A 17,112-nucleotide genomic window follows, 5' to 3' on the forward strand; every position below is an offset into this window, starting at 1 on the left:
CAGAACCTGCTCCATGCCGCACCGATTAAACACCTCCTCCCCAGGCCCACCAGCCAGATCCCTCCCTGAGAAGGGTGATGCCACGAGCCCAGGGCCACGACTCTGGGGCAGGGTGGCACGCAGGCCAGGGCTCTGGCTGGAGGCGGATGCATCATACACCTTCGGACCAGAGTGCACCGGCACCGGGGCTGCCCGCCCCACCAGCTCCCCAATTCCTCCCGTAGAACAGCTTGTCCCCAGAGGGCGGGGAGAGGGTCCACAGTGCCTGCAACCAGGTTGAGAGTCAAACCATGTGAAAAGGACCACGTGGGAAAAGCACCTTCAAGGAACCCGTGTTCCCAGGGCCACAGTCTCCTCAGCACTCCCTGACCGGGGCCTTCGGAGACAAAGGAAGACCCCACATGCCCTTGGGAGAAGGTGCTCCCGCAGCTCCCAGGAAGAAGAGGGGCACGGCGGGGCAGGGAGGCCCACAGCCTCATTGTTCCCGTCCCGACGGCGGAGAACCAGCACGGAACCACCCACAGAAACGACCCCGTGTGCCAGAGCTATCCTCCCCAACGGCAGGAAGAGCGACTCCAAAAGCAGGCACAAACGCCTGGCTCACCAGGCTGACACGGGGCAGAAGGCCGTGCCCCCCTCTAAGCAGCCAGTGTTGCCAGCCGGCCGCCTCAGCATCTAGGCGCTGGGAGGTACTTTACAAAGTCCGCGCCATCGCATCCCGGCTCCCCCGGATGCGCAACAGCAGAGAGCTCTCGATGGCCGTCCGGGGACGGCTGCGGTGCCCAGGTGGCCGCCTGAGGGGCAGGACAGCACTCCGACGCCGTCTCTCCCACCGCGCAAGTCCAGACCCTGCTCCGCCGGCCGCCCCAAACTGCTTCCAGGGCATCTGCGCCGGACGCTGTGTCCGGCGGGCGGCTGTCCGCTCACACACCGCCATGGTGCGCGACGGCGCCTGCCCTGGGTGGGGACTCGGGACAGGAAGGAGCACTCCACCAGTGCAGGCTCCCGGGACCCGGGCACATGCTCCAGTCGGGGCTCAGGCAGCCGCCGCCCACCCGGAATGACTCTCGTATTCCACAGGAGCCAGAACAGTCTTCCCCGGCTCTGATCAACGCCACGGAGCCAAACAGAAAGGTTTTCCCCGGGGATGCCGACACCAGAGGCCCGGCGCAAGTGACCTCTGAGGGAAGGGCCGCGGCGGGTCCACAGCGCTGCCGGCGCCGCCAGCTGGAGAGAGCAGCTGCTGCGAAGCCCTGCCGGGAGCAGGCAGCATGGCCCTTCCGAGGCTCATGAGCATCACGAGACTCCCTTCTGCGCCCCACTCGGCGGCAGCGAAGCACACAATGTAGGCGCAAGCGCCCGGCAGAAACCACCTTTTCCTGGGCCTCCCGGCAAACACCTGGCTGAGGCCAGAAAACCAACCTAGGCCCTCGTTTCAGAACAAAGGCCGACCACTTCCTGAGTGGCAGAGCCGGGACGAAGCAGGCAGAAGGGGACGCCACCCCACTGCGGGACAGACTCCTTGCCAACGTCATCCCGAGCACCCACAGGTGACCTGCTCGGCCCCCAAGTCAGAGGGCCCATTCCAACGTGTGGGAAATGAAATTTAAAACCACAGTGAGACACCACACATCCACCAGAAGGGCCAAGAACAAAAAAGACTGGCAGCGTCACGCGTGGCCAAGGATATGGGCGACCGGTGCAGAAAAGGCTGCGACCCACTCCACCCTGTGACCCCAGCAATCCCACTCCTGGGTATTTTCCCAAGAAACCAGACGGCAGAGCCACACGTGACCTGCACAGGAACGCTCAGAGCAGCACTGTTCCTAATGGGCAAAAGCTGGAAACAGCCCGGTGGCCACCAACAGAGAGCCGGGAAACTGCCGTGGTGGAACCTGCTTGGCACGAAGCAGCGAGGAACTCCACGTGCGACAGGGTCGGGCCTCAAAAGCACATTGAAGGAAGGATGTCTTCCTCCACCAAGCACATCTGCCAGAAGTCCCAGACCAGACACGTCGAGGACAAGGGGGGACAAAGCAGCACCTGCCTCTGGGTAGGGGAGGGCACGGCAGAAGAGCACTCCCCAGCCCCCACCCGCTCGCCTCTGTGACCAGCAGGTACACACTTAAAATGTGTGCATCACGGCAGAGAAACCACACATTCAAAATGGGACTTGGAGTGGTGCCTGACGGGCTCAGCCAGAGGGACATGCGCCTCTCGATCTCGGGGTCACGAGTGCGAGCCCCGACAGATGCAGAGAGAATATAAAATAAATAAGTTACACAAACTTGAACGCTGACCTCCATGCGCTGCTACGCACGCTCCAGCATTCGGAGGAAGGGCCCGATGCTGCACTTTTCCCCGAAACAGGCCCAGAAAGATGACGGCGGACTCTGCGAACGGCTCCAGGACGCGAGGACAGCAGAGCGCTAACTACAGAAGGGTCTGGGGGGCGGGCGTCAAGCGCTCACTAATTCTTTTAAGTCACTTTGCACTGGAGACATTTTCAAACTCTAAAGAGTAAGAAAAAGCCCGCACTGAGACACCGGCTCGACCCTCTGGGGCTCCGAGGCACGTGCCAGCGGGGCGGGGCCGCGGGCAGGCACAGATGCCGGGTGGGGGGCACGTCCCCGAGGGGAACGCAGGGGCGCTCACGCCAGCCCACCTGCACTGCCCGCACTGGCGGCTCTACCGCCACAGTTGCCGGACCGCGGTAGCTGGTGTCTGGGGCTCAGCATGAAGAGCCCCCACACCCCGCAAAGGGAATCCCGCACACTGTGGCAAGCCGGCCATGTGCATCACAACACCGTGTGGCTTCATACGGCTGAAGGAGTCTCCGTACATTCCCAGGGGAACAGGGGAACACTGCATCACTTCCACTTCAACAGAAAGTGATTCTAATAAACCGATTCACAATCCTATCTGGAAGTTTCCATTCCTGGTGCCAGTGAACAAGGCCAGAGAGGAGCTCCTGGTTCCTGCCCGCCGCACCCTTACCTGCTTCGAGTAGCCCCCGTAGATGACAATGCTGCCCTGCGGGGTGACGGACATCTGGCAGCCCGATCGGGGCGTGGGCCCAGCCCCCGATGGGGACAGTTTGCTCCACGTGAACGTGTCCAGGTTAAAGGCATGCACGTCGTTGTAGTAGATGTAATCTCTGGTGGCGACACAAAGACACAAACGAGGAGGTGGGGACATTAGAAAGTGACTCTGATTCAGACTAAAGGCAGATTTTCTGCCATTTGTAGTAAGTTACCGGTTTCATTAAATCCACACAAAGGGACCCTGGGCATGTGTGAGTTTGCATCTGGGAACTAGAGATAATGCTAGCCTAGGGAAACACGGTAATTTGCCTAGAGCTGAAAGCCTTTTTAGCCTGAAAGTTATACCAAATTTCCTTACAAAGTTTAAAAAACCTCAATATTGCAAGTCATTACATTAGGTTACCATGCGTGTACTTCTAAGTTCAGGACTTACGAGCCAAGTGCAAACTCAGGAAGGAGACACTCCGAGCTGGGCTAGAGCCGGGTGGAGACCCCGAGTCGGGCTGAGCACTCCTGAAACCGGCGTGCCTACAGGCCCGTGCCCGGAGCCCAGCAGCTGGGGAGCAGTAAGGGGGCCCTGCCGCTGTGCCCTGCCTAGCGCTCCTGGGACTTTAGTGGCAAAGGACTTGAGCGCAGACAGGACCGTGAGCAGGAGCTTGTGCAGGGGAAAGCAGCGGCTCAAGGATGTGGCATTCTGGCGTCATTTCACGGACAGCCACGGGCAAAGCCGAGACCCTGGGTCAGAACGACACGAGAAGATGCCAGGAGTTGCTCTCCAGGTGCTCAGGACAGCCAGGCCCTCAGTGGGAAGCCATCCCCCAGTGTGAGCAACTGTGTCTCTCCGACTGCAGCGGTCCGCAGCCAGCGTGTGGAAGGGCAGCCGGGAGAGGCGTGCCGGTGAGAGACCGGTGTCCTCTGCCACACACAGCACGGGGCACAGGCCGCCACCTGGCCGGTCCTCTCCTGACGGGCACCCACGGAAACACACCCTCTGTGGGACGGCTTTTCGTGCATGGGGGAACACGGAGGCTCAGAGTTCTGGGAGGGCATCACTAGATTCTACTGTTTCCGCAGATTTCGCACTGCAGCTGTTCAGTGAGAAACTATCCTGGGGGCACCTGGGGGCTCAGCGGGTTGGGCGTCTGCCTTCTGCTCAGGTCACAATCCCAATGTCTTGGGATCGGGTCCCGCATCAGGCTCCTTGCTCAGCGGGGAGCCTGCTTCTCTCCCTGCTCGTGCTTTCGTTCTCTCTCTCAAATAAATATATTTTTTTAATTCTATTCTACACATAAATATCAACTGTTCTTCAGTTTTTAAAAGCCAAACTAACTTGTTTCATATGGAAGGTGACTGCACAGGTAGCTTTTCTGGTATCTTTGCCTTTTCCTGTGTGTGTAATGTAAGTACTTCATAAACAATTTTAAGCAAGGTAACAGACTGTAATAGTTTTGAAAACAGTTCTGATTTGGAAAATGTTGCACTTTACAACCATTACAGACCTTGATCCACTGTCTAACCTGTGAGCTCCCAGTCCAAGGGCCTGTGCTGGTCCCACCGTCTCGCACTCGAGAGGTGAACTAACGTACCAACACACTCACAGACCCCGTGTGTGTGTGTGTGACAAATAATTCCTTGTTCAAAAAAGAAAATATCAACAATAAATCATAAATGACAATCCCTTAGGTATAAACTTTTACCAACAGCCCAGGCTCTCTCATCCAACACAGCAATACGCCCTGCACACCGGCGGGGGTGGGGGGGGCACTCTTCAGCGGAGGCCACACCCCACTAGGCAGCGGGGAGCCCGGCTTCCCCACCTCGGACATGGGGTCTCGAGCTGCTCCAACACAGCGTGGGCTCTGAGACTCAATCTTGAAGCATGATTACACCCACGTTACACCCTGAAGGACACAAAATCGCTCCTGTTGAGCTTGAATTATGTTTTTAAAATCCCCCCCAAAGCTTTTAAGAATTTATGTCCCCTTTCCTCAAGTAATAAGACACATTCACTCACCAAGACAAACTGCAGCTTTAACCGAGCCCCACCCCCACCCCTCAACGGAGAGCGGGCACCGGGGAAGCGACAGCGCGAGACCCTAGCGCAGACCCCCAGCTCCACACCAACGTCCAGTGAACGGGTCAGGAGCCGGACGCTGTCCGGAAAGAGCGAGTGAGAGAAATGGGAGGGGCCGGGACGGGTCATCAACGAACGACTCTGCTGCCTGTCACGGGGTCAGGAGAGGGAAGTGTGGACCATGGCCACCGGGAGAGACCCCTGACCGCCCTCCCCCATGTGGGACCTGGTCAGAGGCAAAGCACACACAGGGGCCTTCACCAGGCAAGACAGCCTCGCCGTGTTACACAGACCAGCACGGCACGACGGTGGTGACAGAATAGGGACCTGTCATGTCCTGCTTCTCTGGACTCAACTCGGGACCTTTGAGAGGCGACGGTGTGGACGACAGGCTCCCAGCGCCTGGCCGGACATGAGCACACACGGAACACACAATCACGGCGGCTCGTACCAACACGGCCACACACAGGCACGCGGGAGGCCCCTCTTCAGACAGCACTGCTCTCGCCACGGTCCCCAACACAGACAAGTTCAATTTTAGCCCAGAGGCTCTCAGAGTGGGGTCCCCCAGCCAGCAGCACCAGCAGCACCCACATTTGCTGAAAGGCAGATTCTCAGACCCCATCCCTAGCAAGTCAGAAAGCAGAGGGCGGGAGCCGAAGTCCTCCGGGCGAGTCTGTACCAGGGTAAAGGCGGAAAATCTCGAGTTACCAGGATCGGCCATATCACTTCCAGGTCTCAGTGCAAACCAAGGATGCAGAGCCGCCACTCAGCACTGCGGACTTCGAGACACTGAGAGCAGAGCGCGGGGGCTGCCGCTTCGCCGCGTATCCACGGAGCCGGCTCCGGTGTTCGGGACGGGCGGCACCTCCCGTGCGTGTTCCAAGTGGTTCTTCCCACAAAAATTCCGCTCCTTACCGTCCCAGGAAAGACAGATCTCTCCGGCGGGTACCAACCTTGTACTCTCATGGAAGCCACCAAAGAGGACTAGCTGCCTCTTCCAGGCCACCATCCGATGTCCGCTCCGGCCGGAAGGGCCTCCCGATGATCTGGAATGGGAAGAAAGAGACCACTTTTTACACCGAGTTCTGTTCCCGAGCACTGACCGAGAACCGCCGAACTTGACCACAGGTAACCCAGACCGAGTCTACTAGCTCCTACAACCGTGGAGAACCAAACAGGAGACCGTCTCCATGACCTTGGAGTAAAGACACCTGAGCGCAAACAGGGCCTTACAGAAACTGGACTCGGTTAAAACCGAAAACCTCAGCTCTTCAAAATAAACCATCACAGAATCAAACGACAGGAGACGGAAAGTGGGGGGCGATTTCTGCACTCACCTGACCAATGACTTGCACCCAGAATACGTAAAAGAACCCTTGCATGTTTTGAGTAAGATAAACCCAGTACGATTATAGGCAAAGGCAGAACAGGAGGCTGAGACGAAAACAGGAAAGAAAAGACGCGCGAACGGCCAACAAGGACAGCAAGAGACGGTCACCTGCCTCCGCCCTCAGTCGTTGGGAGCGAAAGCCCAAAGCACAGTGTGGTCCCTACCCAGGCCACTAGCAGCCAAAACCCAACGATAGGCTCAAGTTCTCCTAAAGCCACGGGCCGAGAGCTGGCTCGTCCGCACAGCACGGCGGCAGGGGCAAGGTGGCACGACCACCGCGACTGTTCCTTACACCGTGAGACGTGCTGGCACATGACCTGGCCATGGGATGCCAGATCGTCACTCAGATCTGGAAACACAAGTGCGTACAAAGACCTACACACACATCGAGAGAAGCTTTACTCCTGTCGAACACCGGAAGCGGCCAAGATGTGCCTCGATGAGGGAGTGCATCGAGCGCGGTGCGTTCACTACAGCAGACTACTTCTCGGCAACGGAGGAGGACGGTGCCCTGAGACATGCCACGTGGACAGGTCTCAGACACACCACACCCAGCCGAAGAGCCAGCAGCCGAAGAGCGCGTACTGTGGGATTCCGTGCTCAGGAGAATCTTGTTTTATTAATATTCTGCTTCTGTATTTGGCACACGGAATGAGAGAGCACAAGCAGGCAGAGCAGCAGGCAGAGGCAGAGGGAGAAGCAGGCTCCCCGCTGAGCTGGGAGCCAGATGCTGGGCTCCATCCCTGGACCCCGAGATCATGACCTGACCCGAAGGCGGACGCTTCACTGACTGGGCCACTCAGGCGCCCCTAGGAGGTTCTTAAAAAGGCAAAAATCCATCCCTGGTGATGAGAGTAGCTGCCTAGGGCCAAAGAGCACAAGCGGACTGACGGCAAGTGGGCAGGAGAGAACTTTCCGGACAGATGCACACCTCATCTGTCCCGAGCACGGCGGTGGTTAGACAGGTCTGTGCATTAGCAGAAACTCCTCTCTAACCGTCCAGCTAAAAGGCCGTCATTTCACTGAATGTGATTTTATCTCAATAAACCCAACATAAAAATACATGGGATAAAGAACCCAAAGAAGGGACCTCTGAGCTCTGGTCTGGCATCAAAGGACTTGGAAGTCACCCCTCGGTCCCAGCAAGCGGGAAGCTGAACAGACTGAAAGCCGGCCACTCTTCCTGACTCACGCACAGGTCGAACTGTGGGCCCCGAAGTAAAGGCCGACAGGCGAGCACAGGAGGCTTCTGGAAGCAGAAGCTAGCGGGCGGACGCGGTCAGGAAAACCTGCACTGGACAGACACACTGCAGGAGGCTCAGTGTGGCCACATGCGGAGTGGGATGCTCCAGGGGGACCCGGTCACAGGGCCTCCGTACTGGGAGACTTACCCGAGGGGCTCCATCGCCCTCCCACAGAAGTGCCACCAAACAATCCGCTCGTGCCTCCGGCAGCGGCAGGGCACAGGGGCAGGAGCGTTCTGAGAAGCGCCCGAGCATTCTGTACCCTCAGGGCCAAGCAGCGACCCAGGGCCCTCCACGGGTTGCAGTGGTACCAGAGGCGCACGGACCCGAGGAAGGGAGACGGTGGGCTCCAGCTCCATCTGGGCATGCGGCCCACCACGAAGGGAGGAGAGAAAGTGAGAGGCCCTGGGAGTTCTAGGAGGGAGCTGAGCCCTCCTCCCAGGACGCGCACCAGCCCGCTCACACGCCTCCTCCTGGCCAGCAATTCCAGCCCGCGAGCAAGGGGACGTGTACGAGGCGCAGCAAAAGGCAAAAATCTGCCCGCAGGTTCAGAGCAAGCACCAGAAGCAGACAGGCAGGGATCTTAAAGCGCCTGTGATGAACACGTTTAGGGCTGTGACAGTAACGCAGACGGCATGCAGGGACAGGCAGGCAATGAAAGCGGCGAGACGGAAAGCCTAAGAAAGAACCAGAAAGCAATATGAGAGATCAAACGACTAACAGAAACGCAGGCTGCCCAGAATGGCTGCAACAGGCTTGCGAGCAGGCCCGGCACAGCTAAGAGCCCCAGAGCCAGAGGATACAGCAAGGAAAAGCTGGAAAACCCCAAACCAAGGGGAACCAAGACTGGGAAAAAACCGAGGACAATACCCCAGGGCCGTGGGGCGATTACGTTCCAGGCGGAACAGAAGCAGGACGGGCTGGAAGGAGAAGACAGAGGGCCAGAAGGACACCGCGCCACGGCGAGAAGTTCCCCAGACCGAACTCTGACACCAAACCCCGATGCAGGTCGGCGGACACGACGCGGACTAAATGCCAAGAACGGATACCAAGGCCTGTCATTTTCAAATTACAGAACACCAAAGGTAAAGAAAAAAATCCCAAAAGGAGCCATGGGAAGCGACACCTTACCTACAGAGAGACAAAGGTGCGAATCCAGGCCGGCGCCTGCTCAGACACCGGGGCGGCCAGGACAGGACGAGGAGCTGCGGCGGCAGCGGAGAACCCCAGCGGCACCCGGCTCCGCGCTCTGCGAGAGCGTCCTGCACAAGCGAACGAGGACTGTCCCCGACACACCAAGATTAACGGACTTGGTGCCAACAGACCTGCCTCACGAGAAATGCTCGACAGTCTTTGAGAGAGCGCGAGCGAAAGACCGTGCGCGCGCGCCGGAACCCCGAATCCACACAGACGAAGGAAACGGACTGAAGAAGCCATAAAGTGAAGGTAAAATAAAAATGTTTTCTTTTCCGGGTTCTTCCCCTCACAACAACAACTGGTGCACAGTGACCAGTCAGAGCGATGTGTCTGACTGTGTGTGCCTCTGCACACACGTGTCTTCAGCTTGTCCTTGGGGGAGAGAGAAGACAGCAATGACACAGCGACCGGGAGGGACTGAGAGCACGTCGCCATCTCAATGCACGCGCACAACTCGCGAAGCGGCACCACGTTATCGGAAGGTGGACTCGGGTCGTTGCACACGCCCACGGCCCACCGCAGGGAGCCACCCAGAGCAGCAGGAACGTTGGTGTAACGGACGCACTGAGAACGGAGAAAGCCGGAATCCTACCACAGGATCAATTAAAACCACAAAAAACACCAAAAAAGTCAAAGACAAACAGAAGAAAAAAAGGACAAGGGCAACAGACGGGACAGTGACAGCACGGGAGACTGATCCAGTCTGCCGATAACGACGGCGAAGGCTAACGTCTAAACCCACCGTCTAATGACAAAGCGCGCCAGACTGGATCAAAACACAAGCCCCAGCCATGCGCTGTACAAGGAGCCCATCCCGAACATGCAGACACACGGAGAAGACGCACCCGCCACCAGCTAACCAGGGAAAAACCAGAGTAACTGCGTTTCAGAGAGCGCAGACGTCAGAGCAAGGAAAGTCACCAGGGATGTAAGCGGGCGCCACCTAAGTACACAGGGATGAACCCTCCAAAAAGACGGACCGGTTCTTACCACGTACAAATCCAACAACAGAACGCCCACCGACAGAATGCCAAACTATGTGAGGCAAAAGCTAACAGAACTGCAAAGAGAAACAGACTTATTTGCCGTTGCGCTGGGAAGACTCCACGACCGTCTCTCAAAAACGGACACAGCAGCGGAAACGGATGAGGACAGAGCTGAACCCCACGATCAATCACCAGGATGGAACGGACGTCCACAGACCACGTCATCCAACAATGGGCAAGAACGTTCTTCTCAAGCTCACTTAGAACATTCACCATGACAGACCACATTCTGGGCCACAAAACATACCATAATGAACTGAAAATAACAGAAATAAGACAATGTCTGCCTGTTAGGCCACAGTAGGAATAAACTAGAAACCAGTAATAGATTGCTGGGAAAGGTCCCAAACACATAGAGGTTAAACAACATTCTTACAAATAACATGTGGGTCAAAGAAAAAATAGGAAAAATTTAAGAATATTTTGAACTGAATGAAAATGAAAACACTATCAAAATTTGCGGGATACAGTGGAATCAAGTGCTTAGAAGGAAATTTGCAGGACCAAATGTACTAATTAGAAAAAAAAAATATCTCAAGTCAATAACCTAATTTTCCACCCCAGGAAACTTGAAAAAGAAGTAAACAGAAGAAAAGAAATAATAAGAATGAGAGCAGACAGGGCACCTGGGGGGCTCAGTGAGTTAAAGCCTTTGCCTTCGGCTCAGGCATGATCCCAGGGTGCTGGGGTCGAGCCCTGCATCGGGCTCCCTGCTGGGCGGGAAGCCTGCTTCCCCTCCACCTCTCCCCTTGCCTGGGTTCCCTCTCTCGTTGGGTCTCTCTCCCTGTCAAATAAATAAATACAGTATTCTTTTTTAAAAAGACCCCAAATAACCAACACAATATTGAAAAGATCAAAGTCGAAGACTGACCTACCTGACTTTAAGACTTGCTCTCAAGCTACGGAATCGAGACAGCGTCGTGTCAGTGCGGAGTAAGCAGACCGGTCGGAGCGCACGGAAAGCCCGGGATCAGGCGCCCAGAAACACAGTCATCCGGCCCTTACGGAAGGCGAAAAGCCATGCGACGGAGCGACAAGACGACGCCGACACACGGCGCTAGGACAGCCGGACGCCCACATGTGAAAACATGAGCCTAGACGCAGACCGTCGTCCTGCACAAGCGCGGACAGAGCTAGCTGTGAAACAACCGATAACCTGGACGTCGCTGACCTTTAAAACGTCTCCTCTGCAGAAGGCGCTCACAGGAGAACCAGCAGCCACAGCCTGGGAGAAAACATTTGCAGTCGACACATCTGAGAAAGGATCAAAATCTCCAAGGAACTCCTCAAACTCGACAACAAGAAAACAACCGGATTTTAAAAGAGCTGACACGTGGATGTGCTTCCTGGATTCTTACCGGTTACAAGCTCAGCTCCTGTGTGAGAACCGGGCTCTAGGTGCCTCGGCTTCCCGCACGCTGCTGCGTGGCTCCCACGGCCCAGCTCCACCGCCTAAGAGAACTCGGTCCAGTCCAGTCCACAAAGCCTCGGCAGCTCCAGGCTGCAAAGGGCGGCTGCGACCTGAACCACACAGCCCAGCACTTCCTATACAACGTGTTCTCTTCCGCTTGTTTTTGTGCATTATACACAGTTTCCCCCAAAACTAGGTACCACAAAAAATACATTAACAGCGGCAGCTGGGTGGCGCAGTCACTTAAGGTCCGACTCTTGGTTTCAGCTCAGGTCATGATCTCAAGGTCATGAGTCAGAGCCCCACATCCGGCTCCACACTAAGCATGCGGTCTGCTTGCAATTCTCTCTCCCTCTCCCTGTCCCTCCTGCTTATGCTCCCACGCTCTCTCAAATAAATAAATAAATTATTTTTTTTTTTTTAAGATTTTATTCATTTGACAGAGAGAGAGATCACAAGCAGGCAGAGGCAGGCAGAGAGAGAGGAGGAAGCAGGCTCCCCGCTGGGCAGAGAGCCCGATGCGGGGCTCGATCCCAGGACCCTGAGATCATGACCTGAGCCAAAGGCAGAGGCTTCACCCACTGAGCCACCCAGGCACTCCTAAATAAATAAATCTCTAAAAATAAAAAAATAAAAAACAACACCACAAACCATCAAACACACAGAATCTCAAAATGAAAACAACGTTCGAACGGCCCAGGGTTTCCAGACGAGGAGCGCATCGCACACTGCCGTGAGGACTGCCAGGGTCTTCCCTATGCCAATCCAGAACCAATTCCATTCTCCCCACCTTTCCCCGAATGCTTGATCACGGGGTCTCTCTCCCCTAAGGCCCTCAGTTCATTAACGTCCCAGGGAATGTGTTACTCAAAACGACCACCATACTTGTCAGGGGAAAGTCAACCAAAAGTAATCCGTGCCTGTTCCTGGAGGCCGGACCCTGTTACCGCAACCTTTACGCATTAGCCTCTGGGCAGCCTCGCTACGCGCTGATGTCAACCAGCATCACAAGTCACTAAACCCTCCTCTTCCACTAGCAAGGGCAGCTCTTATAGTCAACTCTTCAAGGCTGTATTTACACGCAACCCACGAGGGGTACTTCTCCCACTTCAATCTCCTCTTGCTGGATTTGGCCCACAAAGGTGAATTGAGGATCCTGACTCTGTCGACCAGTTTATCCGCTCTCCCTTCCAGCTTTGTATCACCCACAAATTTGGGAAGCATATTTTTACGTCCAAATTCCTGATAAAAATACCAAATGAACACAGCTCTGAAGGAGGGTCTGGGCCCACCAGGACGCCACCACCCACAGATTCCTGCAGTGGCTGGGCACCCACCTCGACTGGCAACAGCATGCAGCCACTTCTGTCCCCAGCATGCCAGCTGCTGAGGAGACAGGCCACCCTGCGTGGCAGCCCATGACAGCCCAAGAAGAAAAATACCTCGCATGACGGGGACAAGGACGCTCCCTTCTGAGAGATCTTCTCCTACGATACTTTAAAAGTACAACCTGGGGAACGAATTTTCATTCAACAACTAAGCCAGTATAGTGCTTCCGATTCTACTTGAAAAAGAGTTACGTGGAGACCCGAATGCTACGTGACCCTAATGGCCCACTGTCACGGCCCGAGGACGCCCAGCAGCCACAAGGCTGCAGGTCCAAGGCCCTCGCTCAGCCTCCTGCCCACCAATTCCCTTTTTCTGGCAGCAGCCAAGTATCACTGTTTTGTAACCAAAAAGAGAAAATTTTTCTATAAAAAGACTCTATATACCCCTTTAGAAAAATAAAGCCAACCAGAAGAGCCTGTTTATATCTGAATCTCCAACGGGCACATTTCAACTGCCGTCACTCCTAAATACGGAGTCCTAGGAAATTAACAAGTCCTACTCAGCCAGGTCTATATGTGGCGCAAAAACACGTGTGTAACGTTGTGGGAGTGAGCGCTTTTAAACACATCTGAGCTCCGTGCAGAACGGCGTCCAACAGGGCAAGCCGCCGCTCGCGCCCCCAGCCCTCCGGAGGCCGCCGCGGCGACGTCTCCAGGAAACATTCGAGCATCAGCCCCCTCCGTGGCTCCAGCACAGACAGTGGTTAAGCAAATGTAGGCAAATGACCCCCTGAGTTACTTTAAAGTTTACGCCTTACGAAATGATGCGCTCTAGCAGCGGGCTGCACCAGGTGGCCCCAAGATGTCTGGGGAGCAAAGGAACCATTTCTCTCATAATCCCCGAGATTCAAGGTCACACAGGGAGACCCGACAGCGAACTTTGTCTCGTGACTCATCCTCAGAATAGAAAAAGCCCCTCCTCCAAGAATGGTTATAACATGGCCTGAGGAGGAATCGAAACACGTACAAGAGCATCTCCCTTTGCATTTCAAACCATGTACCTCTGGAATTTGGCCCCATTTTTCCAAGGAGCAACAGATTGTGGGCAAAGTAAGTATAAGGTATTCAACTGCATCGTACAGAATAATCGGTACCAGTCTCTAGAACCCAGGCAACCTAAGGCACTCTATCCTTGTCTTACTTTTATTTTAACTGTTACTATTAATGATAACACTGCTGTCTCTGGGGGTTTCTCTTACACTAGGCGGGCTCCTTTTATGGGCTCTCATTGGTAACAACAACCAGAGGGGCAGGTACGAGCCTTTCCCATTTTACAGATGAGAACAACAAGACCTAGAAGTCAAGAAACACACCAGGCTGGCCAATGGCAGACCCAGAACTGAGAGGACACAGTCTGCCCCAGAACGCACAAGCGCAACCACCAATTACGACATAAAGCCACCCCAGATGAAGCTGGAGGTCTGAGCACGGAACAACCTGTGTGTCAGTAGACCTGAGCGCCGACCCTCGGGACAGTTTCCGCACCCCCGCCCTCTGTGTGCCGGACCCTCCCCCTTGCCCGGGCGCGTCCACAGCGAGTGAGCCAGCAGGCAGGTGCAGGAGTCTACGCGCACTCCTGCTCCCAGTTCTCCAGGTGCTGGGCTCACAGCCAGCTGCAAAGGAGGCTGGAGAGCGCGCGGCCCACAAGCTCACAGCTCCCGGCAGACCCCAGAGAGCAGGCGACATGTGTGTTCACTTCCACATGCATTTCAGGTCCCAAAATTCACACTCTTCAAAATTACATGGCATGGTCCTCACAACCGGATCAGACAAAAAACTGCCGCTAACGGCCCTCTCCGAGGGTGCCACGTGTCCCACGCGTCTCAGATGCAGCGTTAACACACACACACACACACTATGGAGGTCTGAGGACCAATGTCCGTGCCGTTCGCAAATCAAGAGAAAATGTGCACACACGTTGTATTTTATTATTCAACCATTTTTATTGCTCATCTACTAAGTGCTTAGATGCACAGAGAAGTGCCTGAGTTGTATGCAAACGTTCCTGGCAGCATTGCTCGCAAAACAGAAGAGTGCCCAGAGCCCAAACGTCCGTCACAAGCGAATGGATGAGCACAATGTGCCCTGTCTGTACAATGGAATATCATCTGGTCATAAAAAAGCACCAACTGGGGCGCCTGGGTGGCTCAGTGGGTTAAGCCTCTGTCTCTGGCTCTGGTCATGATCTCAGGGTCCTGGGATCGAGCCCCATCGGGCTCTCTGCTCAGCAGGGAGCCTGCATCCCCCGCCCCCGCCTGCCTCTCTGCCTGCTTGTGATCTCTGCCTGCCAAATAGTTAAATAAAATCTTAAAAAATAAAATTTTTTTAAAAGCACCAAGTACCATACAGAGTGGGCCTTAGAGACTCTGTGAAGGGAAAGTTGGTCCCAAAAGCCCAGCAGCTGCAGGCCCGTGGTTGTATGAAAGACCTGAGAGAGGCAGACGTGCAGACACAGGGTAGATGAGAGCTGACCGGGGGGTGGTAACGGAGCGGAGCTTCTCTCTGCTCTGCGTGAGTGGGCGGCGACGGCGGCACGACTCTGTGAGCCGTACGTCGTGGAAGGGTGACCTCCTGGCACGAGAATGACATCTGAACACACAAAGTTCTAAGCAGCCCGGCTTCCCTCTGGGTTTCGAGTCACAGGTAACTGCTGGGGCAGCCCCAGATTCAGAAACAAACAGAAAAGGAATGCCGAAATCTCTGTCCCCTTGGTGACCCACCGTGGGCGTGCCCATCCTTTCAAGAGGGTGACAATTCTGTTCGGGGGCAGAGCAGGTGTGCAGGCATCCCCCGGGGAAGACAGAGGCTGAAGGAAACCTCAAAACATCTGGGAAAGCTGGGCACACGTGACCTGAGGCCGCCACCTACCGCGGGCCTTCCTGAGGTCAGCCACCCTGCCGTCTTCTCGTCTTGCACCGTCATGAGGTCGAGTGGACGTCTGCTGCTAGCGACGCGAACGGGAGGCAGGGAAGCCCCGAAAAGACAGTGGAGTCCACTCGGTGTCCAGTGTGCGCCAGAAGCAGCGCCACAGACGGCCGCGGCCAGAGCTCACCCACGGGGCTGCCGAGCAAACCGGCACCGCAGCGTGCAGATCCGTGCGCCAGCAGGGGCCGCAGCTGAACGGGCACGAGCCTCGGGAACCCCCACCTCACTCGGCCTGGACACACCCGACAGAAACACACGGACGCGCGTCCCAGCATGTGTGCGGGCATGCGGACGGCAGACCCCTCTGCACCTTCCAGAACCCGGTGACTTCCCGACGCCCGCCCAGCACCCACGCAGCGTCCTGTGTCCGCACGAGAGCCCCGCAGAGCTCCGAGTGAGCCGGCTACTGCCCCAAGCCGCACGGACCGGGCTCCTGGCAGCGACGCTCAGGAACAGCCAGGGGAGGCAAGACTCCCTCCCTGCGCTCCGGGCCGCACAGGGGTTTCGGGCACAGCGATAACACGCTTTTCTGGGCCTAAGCACAGAGGGTGTTTGCTTCCACGGATTTCATCGAGCTGCACGGAACTATGGAAATTCATCCAAGTGTAATTTTTAAAGCGGCACTTTCCCAAAAACCAAGCTGGCGTTCGGTCATGGAGAGGCCGTCCTCTAGCAGACGGCAGCTGCAGAGGTGGTCCCCAGCAGCGCCCCCCGCCCCGGGTACAGACAGCACTCGGGGCCCTGGCTGCACCCGCTCGGGCCCCGCAGCCTCTGCTGGCAGAACCGGGCGTGTGGTGGGACCACCAGGCCTGGGCGTCCAGTGCACAGCACGGCCGTGAGACAAGGCTACGTGCAGGCACTGGCCGATCAAGGTGTCCCTTTCAGTGACCTGACTGCAGACCTCGGCACAGCGGCTCCTCCCTGACCACCCTCTGCAGGCCCCGACTCTTCCGCCCGGCAACCTGAACTTGCTTCCCCAAAGGCCCTTTCTCCAGACCGGCCCCTGCACGCAAGTATGGGCCAGCACACTTGCTGTCTCCGATCAGTCAGAAGTCGTCAGCCAGCGAGAGGGAATCCGCCCTGCCCTCCCAAAGGGAAAACCTCCTTGAAAGCCAGGAAAGGGGCTCGATACGCGCGACATGCCGATTTAATACAGCCGAAGCTGGCCTTGACCTTTCTCGGGAAGCCTCCTCAACCATAAAGCTACCCCCACAGGAGTGAGAAACGTTTACCGAGAAACGAACAGAGCGCCGGGCCGACAGATGCATCGACGTCCTGGCTGGGGGCTCGTCCTGCTCGCCCGCCTGCCACCCCCGAGCGGCGCCTGCCTTCATCTGCGGCTGGCCTGCCATCACCCCTGCGCCGTCTCCCCCGAGCCGCGTGGGGCTCC

At 56.4% G+C, this 17,112-nt stretch overlaps 1 protein-coding gene across 3 annotated transcripts in view; it reads right to left on the reverse strand.

Annotated features, from left to right (window-relative positions):
• Positions 1-17,112, reverse strand: part of KLHDC4 (kelch domain containing 4) — a 43,316-nt gene that overhangs the window by 5,665 nt on the left and 20,539 nt on the right. For all 3 annotated transcript variants that reach the window (XM_059382252.1, XM_059382253.1, XM_059382254.1), the window contains exons 6-7: positions 6,075-6,167; positions 2,998-3,157 (exon numbers count right to left, since the gene is read on the reverse strand). In XM_059382252.1, the coding sequence (XP_059238235.1) occupies positions 2,998-3,157; positions 6,075-6,167 (253 nt within the window). The remainder of the gene's footprint in view (positions 1-2,997; positions 3,158-6,074; positions 6,168-17,112) is intronic.

Source organism: Mustela nigripes, chromosome 17, assembly GCF_022355385.1.
Source record: "Mustela nigripes isolate SB6536 chromosome 17, MUSNIG.SB6536, whole genome shotgun sequence".
NCBI classification, from domain to species: Eukaryota; Metazoa; Chordata; class Mammalia; order Carnivora; family Mustelidae; genus Mustela; species Mustela nigripes.